Below are 15,944 nucleotides of genomic sequence, written 5' to 3'. Positions count from 1 at the left end.
ATTATCTGCCCTGGTGATATATTGGATTGTTTTTGTGTTGAGTCACTGTGTTGTTCCTCATAAAGAAAGTCATATTAGGTTATGTCAGTTATAACAAATTGCTTTAGAGCTTTATATAATTTAATTTACATTCCAGATGTGATTTGTATCTGCTGTCTACAGAATGTCCCGGACTGTCTGATTCCGCACTAAGGGGTCATTTTGTTTCTGTATAAATTATGAAGCTTATTGCTATGACATGATGTGATTTAGACAAAGTCCTGTACGTTTGATCTATTTGGATTTGTTAACAGTACCAACAAGCCTCAGTCATGGTAACACAGTCAGTTTCACACTCTTATACATGTATATTGTTGCCTGCAACAAAAAGATTGCACTTTCAGTGAAATCATAATTAACCCCATGATCCAGAGATTACAACACATTCATAACCAGCTATTAGCAGAGATAGGTTGGTAAAACTATGCTTTCTTTTTTAATCTCACACTGCTGTGTGATCAGTCTGATTAACATATTGAATGGAGGCGCCTCCTGGTGGTTGTTTGAGCCACTGCAGGGAATAATGACAACATCTATCAAAGAATAGCATTTTTATTTGAGTGTTTGTGGGGACTCATGACTATGTGATTACACATTTAATCATGTTTCTACTCCACAAGTTGCTCCTCATGTATGAGCTAATTAACTGACAATATGTTGCTTTCAAAGCATAGTATCAGTGTGTTGTCAGGATGAGAGCTGATGGTTTTAGCCTTCGTCTGGCCCACATTCCCCAAACCGCCTTTCATTGCAATTTGCTGATAAATATCCAACTGACATGAATTATATATTGTTTCAGTGGAAGAGACTTCGTCTGTAATGTCTTTGTAGACTCACAAAGGAAAGAGGCTGCAGATTCTTTTGTTGTTTACTCAGAAGAAATCACACAAAGAATGACAATTACAAACAGACTCAAAAGAATGAAGAAATGATTATATTTGCAGGGAAATGTCCATGTGGTGTGCAGCCATGTTGAGGGAAAACCTGCAACAATTTAGAGCGCTGAAAAGACCTCTAAACACTTAAATGGACAGAAAGCTATTATTAAATGATGGAAGCTCAAGGAAAATGCCATGATTGGGTTCAGTCAATTCACTCCCAGTGCAGCACCGAGAAAGGGTAAAACACAACTTGTTTCTATAATGAATGTAGTATATTACAATAAAAGAAAAATAACAGTACAGCAGACAGTAGTGCAGTACAGTACCATGACTAAACATGGTTGGATCACTGCTAAATAAAACATTTTGAGAGCACACTTCTATTTTATTGTCCCACTAATGAAAAGATGTGCTCTGACATGATAACAACTGACACAGATTTAACTGTAAAAACACAGCACAACAGGTCTGACAGAAGACATGAGAGTAGCAGCATGTACCTCTGGAAGATTATAGTCACTGCCAGCGTCTTTCTGTGAAGAAAGAAGTTGAATAAATAATGTCCAAACTTGAAAACAACCACTCCTGGATTATTAACATATCATGAACAGTTATGTAGAAACAAGGGTCTTTTTTTCTGCTGCAGTCAATGATGTTTTGCAGACTGTGGTGGCTTCAGGTAGGCCTTCACACAGGCCTCTTTTTAGACCTTTTTTCTACCAAACCACAGTTAAAAATGCTACATGCAAAGACTTTGTTGTTCCTTTATTTTGACTTACACAAGTACTACGTAGGTGTCATGTAGCACAATGAATAGCAGAGAGGTGTTATTCAGTCATAGAAGTCTATTTGAAAGACAGTTGGGTATACTTTTCTCTGATCTTCAACTGATTAAAACCAATCAATTTGATAAAAATAAGAAATAAGTGTTCTTACTCTATTTCACTCAGGTTTGGTGGATACAGTAGAACGTACATATGTATATTCTCCATTCTCTCTCTGCTTCTCTCTCTACAGTGGAGATTATTTCAGGAAGTCCTCTGGGTGCTGCTGCTGTCGTCTGTCTCCTCCATTCCTCCTTCTTTACCCATCTCCTCCATCTCACTGCCTCCTCCAGCGATTCTTGGGTTTCTCTTCACACCCGTGACCTTCGCAGCTGCCAGGGAGAGGGGGTGGCAGTGTTGGCGCAGCCTTTTCTGGGGCTGGCATGTCTGCAGCCTTGCTGACAGTGCTGAGCAGAGCTGGGAGCTCATGTGAGATGGCTTTCTCCAGTTTGTCGAGCAGGCAGCCACCAGTCCAGGTGCAGTGGTTGGAGAGCTGCTTGAAGCTAGAAACAGGATTGACACCAAAGAAGTCCTGGTAGGTCTCTTTGTTGGGTAGGTCAAACTTACTGACATTGGTCTTGGCCAGAATGGACTTGAAGATGTAGTACTTGTCCGGGTCATTGACAATGTCCTGGAACACCTCGTAGGGGTCACTGAACCAGCCCAGCTTGTCATAGTAGGTCTGGAGATAGCGGTCCACCAGCAGGGCATGGATGCGTACACGGATGCCATGTTGGCGGATGAAAGCGATTTTGTTCTCCATCTGGTTCTCAATCACCTGAAGGGTAGAACGACATAGAAGCAACAAAAGAGTGAAAAATGAAGAGAAGGAACACAAATTTTCAGTTATGAAAACACGGTTTATTGTTTCCACTGAAAATGACGGTAGTAAAGGACTGGAGTGCCACAGAGGTGGCTGGAGTAGTTGTGTTGTGTAAGTATTTAGGTGAGTTTTAGCTGCAGTTAGGCTGCTAAAAATGTCAGTGTTTAAAGCAAGTCAGTAAGTCGTACCTGGTTGAGATCCTCCAACAGAGAAATCTCCTCCTTCATGAAGAGCTCTAGGCTGGTGTCTACAACATATTCCTGAGGCCAGAAAGAGCTGACATAAACCCGAGGGGGCTCTGTGACATTAATCAGTGGTGCCATGCTCCAGAACAGGGCACCGTAAACCCTCATCAGGTCCTGGGTAGAAAGACTGTCGGCCTTGTTGAGGATGAGCCGAATCTGGGACTCACGGCCCTTCATCTGCCTGAAGAGCATCTCCAGCTCCCCACCCACGTCCAGCTTGGTGGGGTCGAACACCAGGAAGATCAGATCAGCTCGATCGATGAACCACTGACACACCTCGTTGTAGGGGTAACCTGAGAGAGAGGAGGGAGGAGATATATTACAAAAAAAGGTCAATGTTCCAGAGTTATTTATTAATGACTTTGATATATATTCCACATCTGAAATGCTTTAGAAACCTGGAAACCTTTTTGGGGTGAATCCTATGTTGTTACTGGGGTTTCTGGCTACAGCACATGCAGTCATACAGAAAAGAGGTGTCTTTTGCAAAGATGTCTCAGCAGCTCCAAGCCATCATTCTGTTTTTATTGAATGTGAAGATTTTTAACATACTGTAGCATGACACAACAAACACATATGGGCTTATTAAAAATAATTCAACAACTTTTTATTGATGCAAAACACAGTAAAAATAAGCCTAATACACTGTGCAACTTTAATATTTCATGCATTACTTATTGTGGTGATTACTTATTATTAGACTACCTGCGTGTGTGTGCACGTGTGTTATTCTGATACTGTGTGTACTGTGGTGATCACTGACAAATGGTCATGATGTGTGTTTGATGTTGCTGATACTCTTGCACTAAGTCCTACACTGAAAATAGTCTCTGCTGAGCCCAGTCATCAATTGACTGAGTTTGTTTCCACCCTGGCCACAGCACAATATAACTGTCAGTGTAAGCTGTGTTAAATTTTATTAGAGTGAATCAGACTGCCAAAAACAGCAGCTATTACAGTTTCATTTTGTGAGATTCAATGGAAAATCTTAGTGCTGTCTCAGTAGCTGCTTTTCATCCTGGTATTTTTGAAGAACAATGAAACAAACTAAAGATGATAAACCTTGACTATGTCCATCTTTGTTACAGAAATATTAATTGTCACCTCTCTCCTGCTGTTTGCGATTTTCAATGATTCCAGGGGTGTCAACGAAGGTGACCCTCTCCAGCAGCTTGTGGGACATCTCAATTCCCACAAGCCGTTCCAGAAAATTTTGGCCAAACTTCTCCAGGGGCGAGAAAGACCGTGAGCTGTCTGCCGCCATCACAATGCCCTCTATGGTCCGAAACTTCTCGCCATGCATGATGACAGTGTATTCAGAGGTGGTCGGCTCAGCACCTGGTGGATGGATGAAAAGGGTATGTATCTGTGGGTTTTAATGTATAGTTGGTTGGTTTCATTTTACCTGTGTGTGGTATAAAACATAAGGCAGTACTTTACATTCACTACAGTAGTTGCAGTCCAGTAAATTTGAGATGAGCTAAGTAAATAAGTTGGAAAAAAGAGAAAGAAATAGAAGGGATAACATATTTTTTCTCTTACAAATAAAAAGTTGATTTGATTAGCAACACAAAACAGCACTGTTCAGTGCATTACACTGCAGGCTTTTCTTAATCTGTTTAGCTTATGGTGCTTAATGTTAGGTAACTTTAGACAGATACTGCACCCTTTCTCTGGCATTAAGACTTTTCTCTACTTGTGTTAATGTTCCACTGTATTTCAGCATGCGATAGATAAAGATTTCAGTGGTTTTATCACAAAAGCAATCACAGCATACCACACCAAGATACACATTTTTGGTTTTTTATTTCCCTTTCCCTATGCTTTAAGGAAGTTTGCCTAATGCTAACGTCTTTAAAGTAACTCACCTGTGAAACTACTAGAAAATACAGCAGAAAGTGACATTATTTTGAAATTGACACTTGTGGATGTAATATAGTAGCTGGTTACAATTACAATATGTGGTAGGTCTGTTCTCATTGGATAATACTGCAGCTGTGTCTGTGTCACCAAACGTTGGGTTTTATGAGTACGAACCTGTGTAGAGTTCCTGGGAGGTGCCATGAAGACCCAGCAAGTAGTTGATCATGGAGGACTTGCCGACACTCCAGGGTCCCAAAAATAAAACCATGGGCTTAGAGGTGATTTCACCATCTGAGTGTGTGCATGAGAGACAGACACAGACCCAGAAGGATTGAGAGAAAAGGAATACACACTAATCAGACATAAAAGTGCTGCATTATTGAGGCTGTTTTCCAAAATGCTATTTTGAGCTGCAACAGTTTCTCATACCAGATCGATGAACACAGTCGTCTCGATTCATTATATTTGATGGTTCAGTATGTATTTTGATCATTGGATTATGGTTTTGATTATTTTTTTTTATTACATGTCCTTAAACTGGCTTTAAATATCCTGATTATGAACATGTTTATCCCTTCTGCACCACAAGGGGTCCCTGAGTCACATGGCACAGTGCAAAGTCTTCATCCTGCTCCTTAGAATAAATAAAACTCTCTGCCCTCAAGTGCTATGGAACAAAGTTGTAGAGCGCCTGGCCCACACAATGTTCCCTTTAATTTTCAGCAGACAGAGACCTTATTGTGCTTCTCTGAGTGCCTGCATAGAATAATGTCAGGTCCTGGCTCTAGTTCTCCTTAATGATGACTTTATTTGTACTTCACTGTTTCTGTGTGACTCCAGTTTATTAAACCACATACTGTATGTATGTACAGTGTGATGAACTGATAAAGGCTCACAGATGACTGAGTATGGCATGCTATTTGTTGATTTCTAACAAGTCACGACTTGGCTCAGATGCATTTACCGTTTTATCCATGACAGTTAACTGTTGGGAGAGCTTAAGTCTGCAGAGAACTGCAGAGGAGTGTGTTTAGTTTTAGCATTTGCATACTTCTTATTTGATTTGTCTTGGCTGAGTCACACACTCACAACAAAGTGATGTATGCCAGTCACAGAGAAGCATTTCAAATTCAAAATTTTCACGCTGTTCTGTGTTTTAGTATTTACTTTACAGTATAACCTGAAACATAATTAATGTAATAAACAGACAGAAATAAATCCTTTTTCTCTCTCTCCTGTTGCTGATGTGGACCTGTACAGCCTATTGAGACACCGTTTGTGATATTCAAACAAGCAGCTTGTGCACATACTGTTCAGTCTCCAACAGCAGCCAGTTTTACCTGTGACTTCATGCTGCCTGAGCTCATTGTACTTGTAGGCTTGTTCCACTGGCTTGATGGCTGTGTGGTAGATGTTCAATAGCTTCTTCATGGCAGCTACAGAGGAGGGGCAAGAGGGAAGAACTGGGATGTAAAAATTGGGATGTAATGGTGAGGAGACATTTTGGTTAAGAGTATTATTGATGCTCTTGCTACCATTACTGATTACAACAATTGCTTTGGCAGTACGTGATGAATTGCCCTCATAAGGTTTATTGAATTGAGCTGGGGTGATTAAGCGAATGGCTCCAGTGCAGCTCTTTGGCCTCTCTGAAATGAATCTGGTTCAATATAACAGAGAGGCTTTCATGCTGAGGACAGAGTTACACACTTGCACTGATTAATCACCTGCCTCAAGACACGTCAGCACACACACACACACACACACACACCCATACGGTACACATACACACAAAGGCCCCAGGACCTAGACATCATGAAACAATTTTCAGAATAGTTTCAGCAGAAAAGCCCCCCAAATTATCTCAAACTTCCTTTCATTTGCATGCAAGCACATCTGTTTTTCTTTTCCAGTGACAAAGTAGCTGTAAACATTCTGCTGTGGTTCCATTTCCACAGCAAAACACTAAAGACATTTGAGAAAATGCACAGCACAGCAATGTGATGATCAAGGAAGATCCAATTTTTGATTAGCAGGATGTGGGTTTTCCTGGTTGTGTGCATGTGTGTGTGTGTGTGTGTGTAATGGGGGGAATTAGAGTAGCCTTTCACCAGTTTTGTCAGTAATGTTGAGATTCTTTGTTCCTTACCTGAGAACTCTGCAGAGAGTTCAGCAGTAGCCAGTAGCAGTGTGTCCTCAATGTGGGAGCGATCTCTCGGTGTTGGGCCTGCTGCCTTGCCATCATCTGATTGGAGGAACAAAATGTAAATCACTTACTAAATTCATCAGTCCTTATGTATAATTTAGCAGTTTTCTTTGCATACACCAACAATTACTGACAACCTTATATGGAGTAAGTGAACCACATCCTCCAGGTAAATGGTCAGATTAAGTGTTGAGGAAACAGACCACCTGGGCTGAGTACAGGCCCAGTTGTTATATCATCTTGTTGTCCATCTTTGTCAATTCTTTTCCTCAGCTATTTGAGTCTGTTTATTTTTGTACCAGAGGTTGTTGCTAATTCCTCTTTAGCTACACATGGTGTCCTATTCTTGGGATGTAGCATGTCTGAGAGAAAAAGGAAGAGAGAATGATGGAGACTTTTGCTGTCATTTCATGACCCATCACAGCTCAATGCCCAGTGAAACACGGCTCATACTTCCAAAGAATTTTAGCACCACTGTCTAATACCCAGAGTGAAGTCACTTATGAATTAGAAGACTAGTTTGACATTTTAGTTTATTTGCTTATATGTTAATGTACAGACATGTGTGCCTTTTTCCAAATTTCAAACCATTTCTTTAAAAGCCATAGAGAGAAAAACTAAGCAAGTTATTCTGAAGGGGGAATACAGTAGCCAAAGGGAGTTTGCACACAATCCAAGACAACCCAAGATCTGCCCTTATTTATTAATGATCTATAATGCATTAATAAATTATATATTAACCATTACACAAGCCATGAGATACAACTTAGAAATAACTGGTGTATCAGTTTCATGTTGTTAAACAACAGATAGGCAGATAACCTCCACAACTCAATTTGTTATAATAAAAATTTAGCACACACAGTGAACCACCCCTACAAGCAGGCCCCTAGTGTGCTGAATGAATTAATGAAGTGGTATCAGAGTAAGAGATGGGAAACTCAGCCATCAATCTTCTATAACGAAGTCAACACTCAGACATCAGATAACCATGTGGCTCCTTAATTAGCAAAGTGCCAACTGGATGAGAACAGATTTACTGTAATGGGATCCCACCTCCTCTGCTGTCTGTCTGGCAGTATATAGTATAAATCAGTGACAAGATGCTGCTATAGCTTTACTTTTGATTGGTTTTAGGAAATAAACATATACACACAATCCAGATGCTCTTATCGGTTTGTACCTTTGGCTGCAGATGGTGTAGGCTCCTCTGACGTTACCTCCTCCACTGTTGCCTCCTCCTCAGTGGCATCAACAGATGCCTCTTCCACCTCGGGAGCCTCCTCCAATGTGGTTTCCACTGGTACATCCTCCATAGATACTTCCTCCATAGGTTCTGATGTGACCTCCTCCACAACAGGCTGTGAGACCGCTTCTAGGGGAACTTCTGATACTGGTTCAGGCTCTGAAATCCTCTCAAGTTCAGCCTGAGATTCTGCTCTTACGTCTGACTCTGTTTCCTCAGGTTCAGAGTCTGTTTGAGAAATCTCTACTGGTTCTCCTTCTGGTTCTGATTCAACCACTTCGACTTCTTCCTTAGCTGCATCCTCAGCAATGGTAGCTTCTTCCTCTACAACCTCGCTCAAGACAGTTTCCACACTCTCCTCCTCCTCAGCTCTTTCCTTTGTGTCCTCCTGCCTTTCTTCATTTTCCAAAACTGTTTCATCAACTTCTTCAGTAGCAGGTTCCCCATCTTCTGAAACTTCTTCCTGGCGTTCAGTTACTTCCTTCTCCTCATGGGATAATTTCTCCTCTTCTTCTTTCACTTCTTTCTCTGTTGTTCCCTCCTCATCCTCAACCTGAGTTACCACCTCACCCTCTTCAGATGATGCAGCATCCTCCTCCTCTTCCTCCACCACACTTTGATCCTCCACTGACTCTGCTTCCTTTACAGGCTCTGCCTCTACCTCCTCCTCAGACATCACCTCTTTTTCTTCTTCTTTTTCTTCCTCTGCTATCTTTTCCTGGGAAGCAGTGTCTACTTGCTCCTCTTCTCTATCAGTTTCTAACTTATCTGTGGAAACTTCCTCCTCCTCTTCTTCAGGTTCTGAGGTTGAGCCTGGCTCTTCTTCTTCAGCAGCTGCAGCACCTAAAGCTGATGGGGGTTTGCAGTGCTGACACATAGACCTCTCAGGGGCTGGGGTGTCGTTGGATGAGCTCTGGCTGGCATGCTCCTCTGTTGTGTCACACCCACAGGAGAAGAGATCTCCCTCTGGCTGCTGGAGCTGCAGATGTACCACAGGATCCTCATCGTGGATGGAAGACCCTGCCAGGAGGCCTAACAGGGGGAAAGAAGAAAGAACACCAGATGAGTGTCCTGATTCAGCAAAACATTATGCACAATGATGAGGCTTGTTATAGTCCAGTGTAAAGTTTGAGAAAAAGTTAAAATCTGTGCTTTGAGGGCAGCATGTTGTTGTTGATTTGGCAAACTATGCACACCAATGTTAATCCATAAGGGTGAAAAAACAACAAAAAAATGCACTGGTATGTATTTTAAACCAATCAGACTCCACTGTGTAAACCAGCTGGACATCTGCAGACCAGTCACCTTTGTTAGCTATGTTAGTGCATGAACAGCGCTCAGCAACTGTGCAAGAACAGAGCAGATCAGATGTTCAGCACAGCTTAGATTTAAGACTCAGCTTTCAGCTCCTTGAATGGTGACACTAAGAGATGGACTATTTGAAGCAGACGTGCAGTGGACAGTTGTACATAGGATGTAAAAGAAGACAGCTGAGTGGACAGGGTGGCTTGGATAATGATCAATGTATAGACCTATTACTGTCATCATATTTTAATTTATATATATATAATTAACATTTAATATTGTCTAATGCATTAATTTAGTTAGTAATTGAGTGATAGCTTGATTTTGATTTATCTTTATAGACTTAACTCTCAAAAATCATTGGCTCCTTCAGATCATAAAATACTCTAGATGACATTTACAAGCAGTGTGCACACACCATAAAGATCACATGCAGATAAACAGACTGCAGCACTGCTGAGCATCACACAGCAGATTACAGTCACTACAGCTCAGTTGCATCTATAACAGGGAACTCCCTCTGTGTAGTACACCACATGCATACATGTACATTAGATACTTTAAACAACCACAGTGTACAAAGAGCACAAGGCCATGACCTGTGTTTAATTATAACTGCCTGTGAGGACGTAAGACTCGCAGGCACAGTGGCACACAGTGTGATATGGGGCTGCTAAATCTATGTCTACAGTTCATGTTACAAGATGGGGTCAGTGTAGGGGGACTAAGACTAACAGCTTCAGGCAGCTGTCACAGATCCTACACATTCATAAAGCTTCTGGATGAGTGCCTATCATAAGCAAACATGGTAATTCTAAGGAAGAAGCTAACGTGTGTGATAATAGCTTTAGATTCTTTTATACTGTTAAACCTGCAATAAATGCAGCATGTTGTGAACACACTGCTGACATATCAGCTTTTAACTTGGTGAACCTCTGAGCACAGCTGGAGTCAGTGACCATATAGCAAACACAGTTGCTATATTCACTTTTACCCGCTTTTGGTCTTTACAAACTTAAAACTGCAAACTATGAAATGCTCCTTTATGTTCTCTAGCTAGTGACTAACACTGTGTCTGGTGAACCTAATTTAACCTAATGAACCTAATGACACAGTCTGGTGTCTGGTGTTTGGTGCTGAGAAGGTTTTGTACAGTGGGTCTGTTGCTTTATTGACAGAAAACAGCTGAGTGTTATGGCTGTAAACAACACAGTGTGAGCAGTGAGAGTCAACCAACACGGCTAAATGGATGAGATTAATCCATGCTGGTGTTTTCGGTTACTCTGGCTCATTAGCCTTCTAGTCAAGTTGAAGTTAGGCAGAGCCATGCTGGCAATTTCATGATTTACAAAATAAATCTTTTCCTGATAAAGCTTTTTTTTTCACAGCCAGAGAAGAAGATGTGTAATCAATAAGGATTAAATCTGCCATTTTCAGGAGATCCAGTTCCATGGACCTGGCATTTTGGATGCTGGTTCACTGTCACACCATGAAGTGGACACACAGAATTGAACCAAGCCATAGGCTGGTTGAAGATCTGACAAGTGGAGATGCATTAGATCCATCTGAGTCATGATTTTTCATACTTTCTTGTTTTTCTGGAGAGGATCTAAAGCTTGACTGCTCAACTATTTGCCCTAGTTAATGCTAGCAGGACTTCATGTTCTTTCCATCTCCTGCTCCACCTACCATGACGGTTTATTTGCCCTACTTAAAGGCCCTGAATCACACATCAAATAATTTTGCTCACATGATGTTGCTGGTCACCTCTTGTACCTGGAAGCTGTGCTGTGCTGTGTTGATTATTCACACAGCTGGAGTCAGTGACCATATAGCAAACACAGTCGCTATATTCACTTTTACCCGCTTTTGGTCTTTACAAACTTAAAACTGCAAACTATGAAATGCTCCTTTATATGTTCTCTAGCTAGTGACTAACACTGTGTCTGGTGAACCTAATTTAACCTAATGAACCTAATGCTGGGAAGTGTCAGCATTGGTGACACATTAAACTTGTTCTCCCTCCTTTGAGTGCAGACTATGTGAAAATAGGTTTTGTTTTATGATGTTTTTAGCATTGGGATGTTGGCTTAGTTGGACTTACAGTCCATTAGTATTTTTCTATGTCCAAGCAAAGTAAGGAACGTGGTCGTGGCTAGTCACTGTGTATAGCTGTAAGATAGCCCAATAGCTAAGATAGTAAGATAGTAAGATAGTGTATAGCTGTAGATAGATTCTAAGTGTAAAGGTCTCCTGATTTTATCAAACTAAATTTGTTCTTTATCGTGTCATTTTGACAGCTTCAGGGAGTCACACATTCATCATGCACTCCCTGCTGTTACGTGCCTGCCCAGCACGCGGTTCATAAAATATATCTTGGCCAGACTTAAATGTACTGTAGATGTCAAGAATCGAGAGAAACAGAAGGAAGTGAGATTGCCGGAGGATAACCTGAGGATCCTGTTCTGATGAAGCCATGATGCTGTCCAAAGACATAGTGCTATAACAGTGAAACACGAACAGCAGCTTGCATAAAAAGGTCAGTCCCTGATGGAGTTTGTTCTCTGGTTTTGGTCCATTTATTTCATAGTTTCTGTATGAAGTGTGTATTTGTACACCTTTGTACACCTTATAAAGATAAAAGAGAAACCGTTTTAGGCTGTGCTGGTGAGCAGCGAGCAAATTAAATTAAACTTGGCATAAGGGGGAAAATGTGAAAGAGGTTACTGTAAATATGAAAATAATACTGTGGGATTTCAGAAGCTTATTTTGACAAGGTTAGCATTATTTAAGTGAATGTTTTAGATAAGTGCAGGAAACAATGTATTATACAATTGTTTTGGTAACCCAATGAAGCAGTTTCACAAGTTTTCTGGTTTTATCACAGGAGCAATGTGGATCAAGTCATGGTGATGTGGGTCTCTCAACAACGACCTAAAGGATTACTATTAAATTTGTATGTCTCCTTTAAGATAAACTGTAATTGAGTCAATTGTAATAATTTGGACAACACTTTAATCAGCCCAGTAATCTGGTTTATTAACAAGTGCAATTAAAGCCATTCACATCAGCCTCAGCTACACACCTACTTTGGATTTAGTGCTAATTAACAAATGTCAACATGCTGACATACTAAACTACCACAGAAACTGTGGTCCTGTCACTCATGGGCACCAGACTGGATGGTCACTACCTGCCTGAGCACTCAATCAGAGTAGCATCAGGCTACTGTGAGCTACAGCACAGTCTCTGAACAAAGATGATTTTCTGTGATTCTATGTATTACATTACATTGTATATTTTTAAACACGTTTATTACGTGCATTATTATTATTACGTACTGAAGGAACAAGAGTATAAACTTTTCCATGCAGTAGTCCAGATTTCTAGTTGTCACAAAATGGCTTATCCCAGAGGCTCTGGCATCTGTGAGCCATAGAACAAAACATTTTTGTGATCTGAAACAGTATTAATAGATTTTTTTTGGCTACTACTTATTATGGCTAATGTGTTCAAATCCAGCAGACACTGAACAATGTTTGCATTCATTTGGAGTTGTGTTTCTGGCTACTAAATGTAAGTCCAATATTCACTCTCTTCTCTCTCTGGCTCCAGAGTCTTGGAAACAAAGTTGATGAGAGCATCCAGACTCTCATCCAAACTAGCACATTCCCAGGCTAGAAGACCAGGAGACTGCAATTCTTTGTAGAGCTCCAGAGTTGGGTGATAGGTCTCTGTGGCTTTGTCAATATAATTGAGCCATTTATGATATAAAAACATTGATGCAGTGCAGCTTTAAAATGTACTCCTTAGTACAGTGTGTCATCTTTTTGTTACTGTTACAGTTTAAATTCTTTCTTACATAAATAAAATTCAGATCACCTCATTTTTTAAAAAAACAAAAATGTATGTGTATATGCAAGTACGCTGTGTGATAATGTATTTGCAACCACCTTGGTCCTAACTATTTTGCAGATAGTATAGTCAGAAAGAAAACAAAAAACAAAAAACAATGTTTAGAGGAATTAGTGCAGTAAAAAGTGCTTTTGTCTGCTCCTACCATCATTAAAGTACAGTGTAATGTCCTGTTTCTAGCACCCTGCTGTCATGGGGATAGATTGGGACAGGTGCCTGGGCACTGGATGGCACATCTTTGATGAAAGAAATAGTCCCACAATGAGTCAGAGGGTGAAAAGAAATATGGATAATTCCACTCCTATTTTCAGGAAGTGTGACGCTCTTCTCCTTGTGATTGTCATGAGGCCGGCCTGCCGCTGCTGCAGTATTGCTCACATACCCTGCAACAGTGAGCAGCTCCGTGTGACTCAGAACCTCTTTAAAGGCCAGCCACAAAATTCAGCGCTGAGACTGATGACATACAACTTGCTGTGTAATTTGAGGATAATAGCCTTGATGAATGATGGTGTCAATACGATGCAAAGCTCTTCTATTCAGTAATCAGTAGTTAAAACAAAAGCTGTCAGGAATGCAAACATGCAGCCAGCAGCAGCTCTGCATTTGTGGTTTATATCAAAATGAAAAAGTCAGCATCTGTCTCAGCCTTCATTATAATTAGTTAAGGCATTTTAGCCCAAGGTAACTGTGAGTTTTCTAAGTAATTAATCTACACAAACTGTTTGAAGCAGGACTTATTTCAGTAGACATGTAAACATATTCCTTTTGCCTCACTAAAAAAAAAAACTCTTTATCTATCTCATTACTGTGCATGCTTTCTAAAACATGCCAACACAAACAAATCTAAACACTAGGTGCTCCACTTCATCTCTGTCCCTGTTTAATCTGCTATCTCCATATATCTTGACTTTTAATAGTACTTGATTATACTGTTATGTAACTTTGAACAGCACAACTGTTGGGCTACTGTACTCTGGTCCTACTCTGCTGAGCACTTATGCCTGTTTTAGCTGGGACATCCCCAGGACATGGAACCTGCTGACTGCAATGACAAATTAGCAGCTCTGCAGACTGAGCAGAGCAGGAGTGACAAGGCTTTGCTGAGACCTTAAACGCAGCACTGACTTTAGCCGTAGAGACTAGAGAGTAGCTGTAGAGTCTTTCTGCGCTCATGATTGTTTTGTCATTTCTATCCGTGCATGTATATGTTCTTGAAGTAGATATGTGTCCATTCCCCAAAGTCTTAAAGAGAAGTGTATCAGTGCATGGCGCCAGTATCTGGTGACAGCTTTTTGTTGGCTGACACCTGACTACAAACACAACTACACCTTGAGGGGACCAAAATGAACAAGTGCAAGAGCAGTAAAGGGTATTTTCTGCTTCAACTTTACCAAAACATTACATTGCTGGTCTCCTAAAACAAGTAGCGCAACAATTGTGATATACAAAGTAAGTAAGTATGCCTCATTGGCATAGTTGCATATTTGCTCAGCTTCAAAGGAATTGATTCATTTGACAGAAGATTATCCTGTAAAATATTAGGCAAAGTTTCAAAACCCTTATTTTAGGACAGACTGGGGAGGTTACATGTATACATCTGCTGTGAAAAGACCCTCAAACAATAAAGGATGCAGTGGGAAAGCACATAATCAGCCAGGTTTTGGCTGCAGCACAGAGTGTGACTCTTTGTAGTGAATCCAAGTCGCTCTGTCAGCGCTGTTACTGTGTGTCTTCCCTGGGGCAGGGAGAATACGCAGCAGACAGGACAGTTTCCATCAGCTGGTGTCACACCTCAGCCCTGACATTTTCACTTGTACAGCGTGCACCATGGTAACACACTTTTCCTGCCCGATCTGCCAAGTTTTCATATACTGTGCTGTCCATAGATATCTGCCAAACTTTGCATATGTTTCAAGACAGGTTTTGCAACGGAATCACCGAACAAAGGGACGGGCACTTTTGAAACGTAAATCTGAGAATACATCTCTCCCCTTGACCACATTTGCTTACAACTTCAAACTCACAGGAAGCAAAGTTATTGTGCAATGTCCATTCATAAGTAATGGGATGTAGTAATACATTTTAGTCATTAAAATCAAACTCAGCAAAAACATACATATCTTTGACCTACAAAATCGATGTCAGCATTCAACACAGCAAAACAAAGCTCTGATATGATTAGAGACACAGATCAAATACATATGTAGCTATCTACATAGAACAGTAAATCAACATTTCCATGTCATGCACTTAAATGTGTCAAAGTACAATACAAACCTAAAATATTTTAGCCAGACCCCATTGCCCTCTAACATTACCTGAAGCAGACAAGGCCAGCAGAGACAGCAAGCAGCAGACAGACAACAGGGACTTCATTTTGGCTGCCAAGGGCCCTCTCCTCATCTTCCCCAGTTATATATACTGCTCATGCTGAAGGTCAAAGGGCATGCCAGTGGAGGTGGGGCACAGCAACTGTACCCATGCCAGCCATTGTGTGTCAGAACAGCTGTCTGGTCCAATCTGGAATGTTGAGAGCAGAACGCAGCAGGAAGAGACCAAGTGTAATGCTGAAGTTTTGTAGTTTTAAATGTTAATAT

At 40.8% G+C, this 15,944-nt stretch overlaps 1 protein-coding gene across 1 annotated transcript; it reads right to left on the bottom strand.

Annotated features, from left to right (window-relative positions):
* Positions 1-951: 951 nt before the first annotated feature.
* LOC113128821 (sarcalumenin) lies at positions 952-15,790 on the bottom strand. The gene is made up of 8 exons (XM_026304406.1): positions 15,666-15,790; positions 8,065-9,159; positions 6,825-6,920; positions 6,016-6,111; positions 4,850-4,966; positions 3,917-4,150; positions 2,756-3,105; positions 952-2,522 (listed from the first exon to the last, which is right to left on the bottom strand). Exons 1-8 carry the CDS (start codon positions 15,748-15,750, stop codon positions 2,022-2,024), a joined length of 2,574 nt encoding a protein of 857 aa, XP_026160191.1. The 5' UTR covers positions 15,751-15,790; the 3' UTR covers positions 952-2,021.
* Between the last annotated feature and the right edge of the window lie 154 nt (positions 15,791-15,944).

This window comes from Mastacembelus armatus, chromosome 1, assembly GCF_900324485.2.
Source record: "Mastacembelus armatus chromosome 1, fMasArm1.2, whole genome shotgun sequence".
In the NCBI taxonomy this organism is placed as follows: Eukaryota; Metazoa; Chordata; class Actinopteri; order Synbranchiformes; family Mastacembelidae; genus Mastacembelus; species Mastacembelus armatus.
Note: the sequence above shows the minus strand (reverse complement) of the source record. Positions and strands in the feature narration are given on the sequence as shown.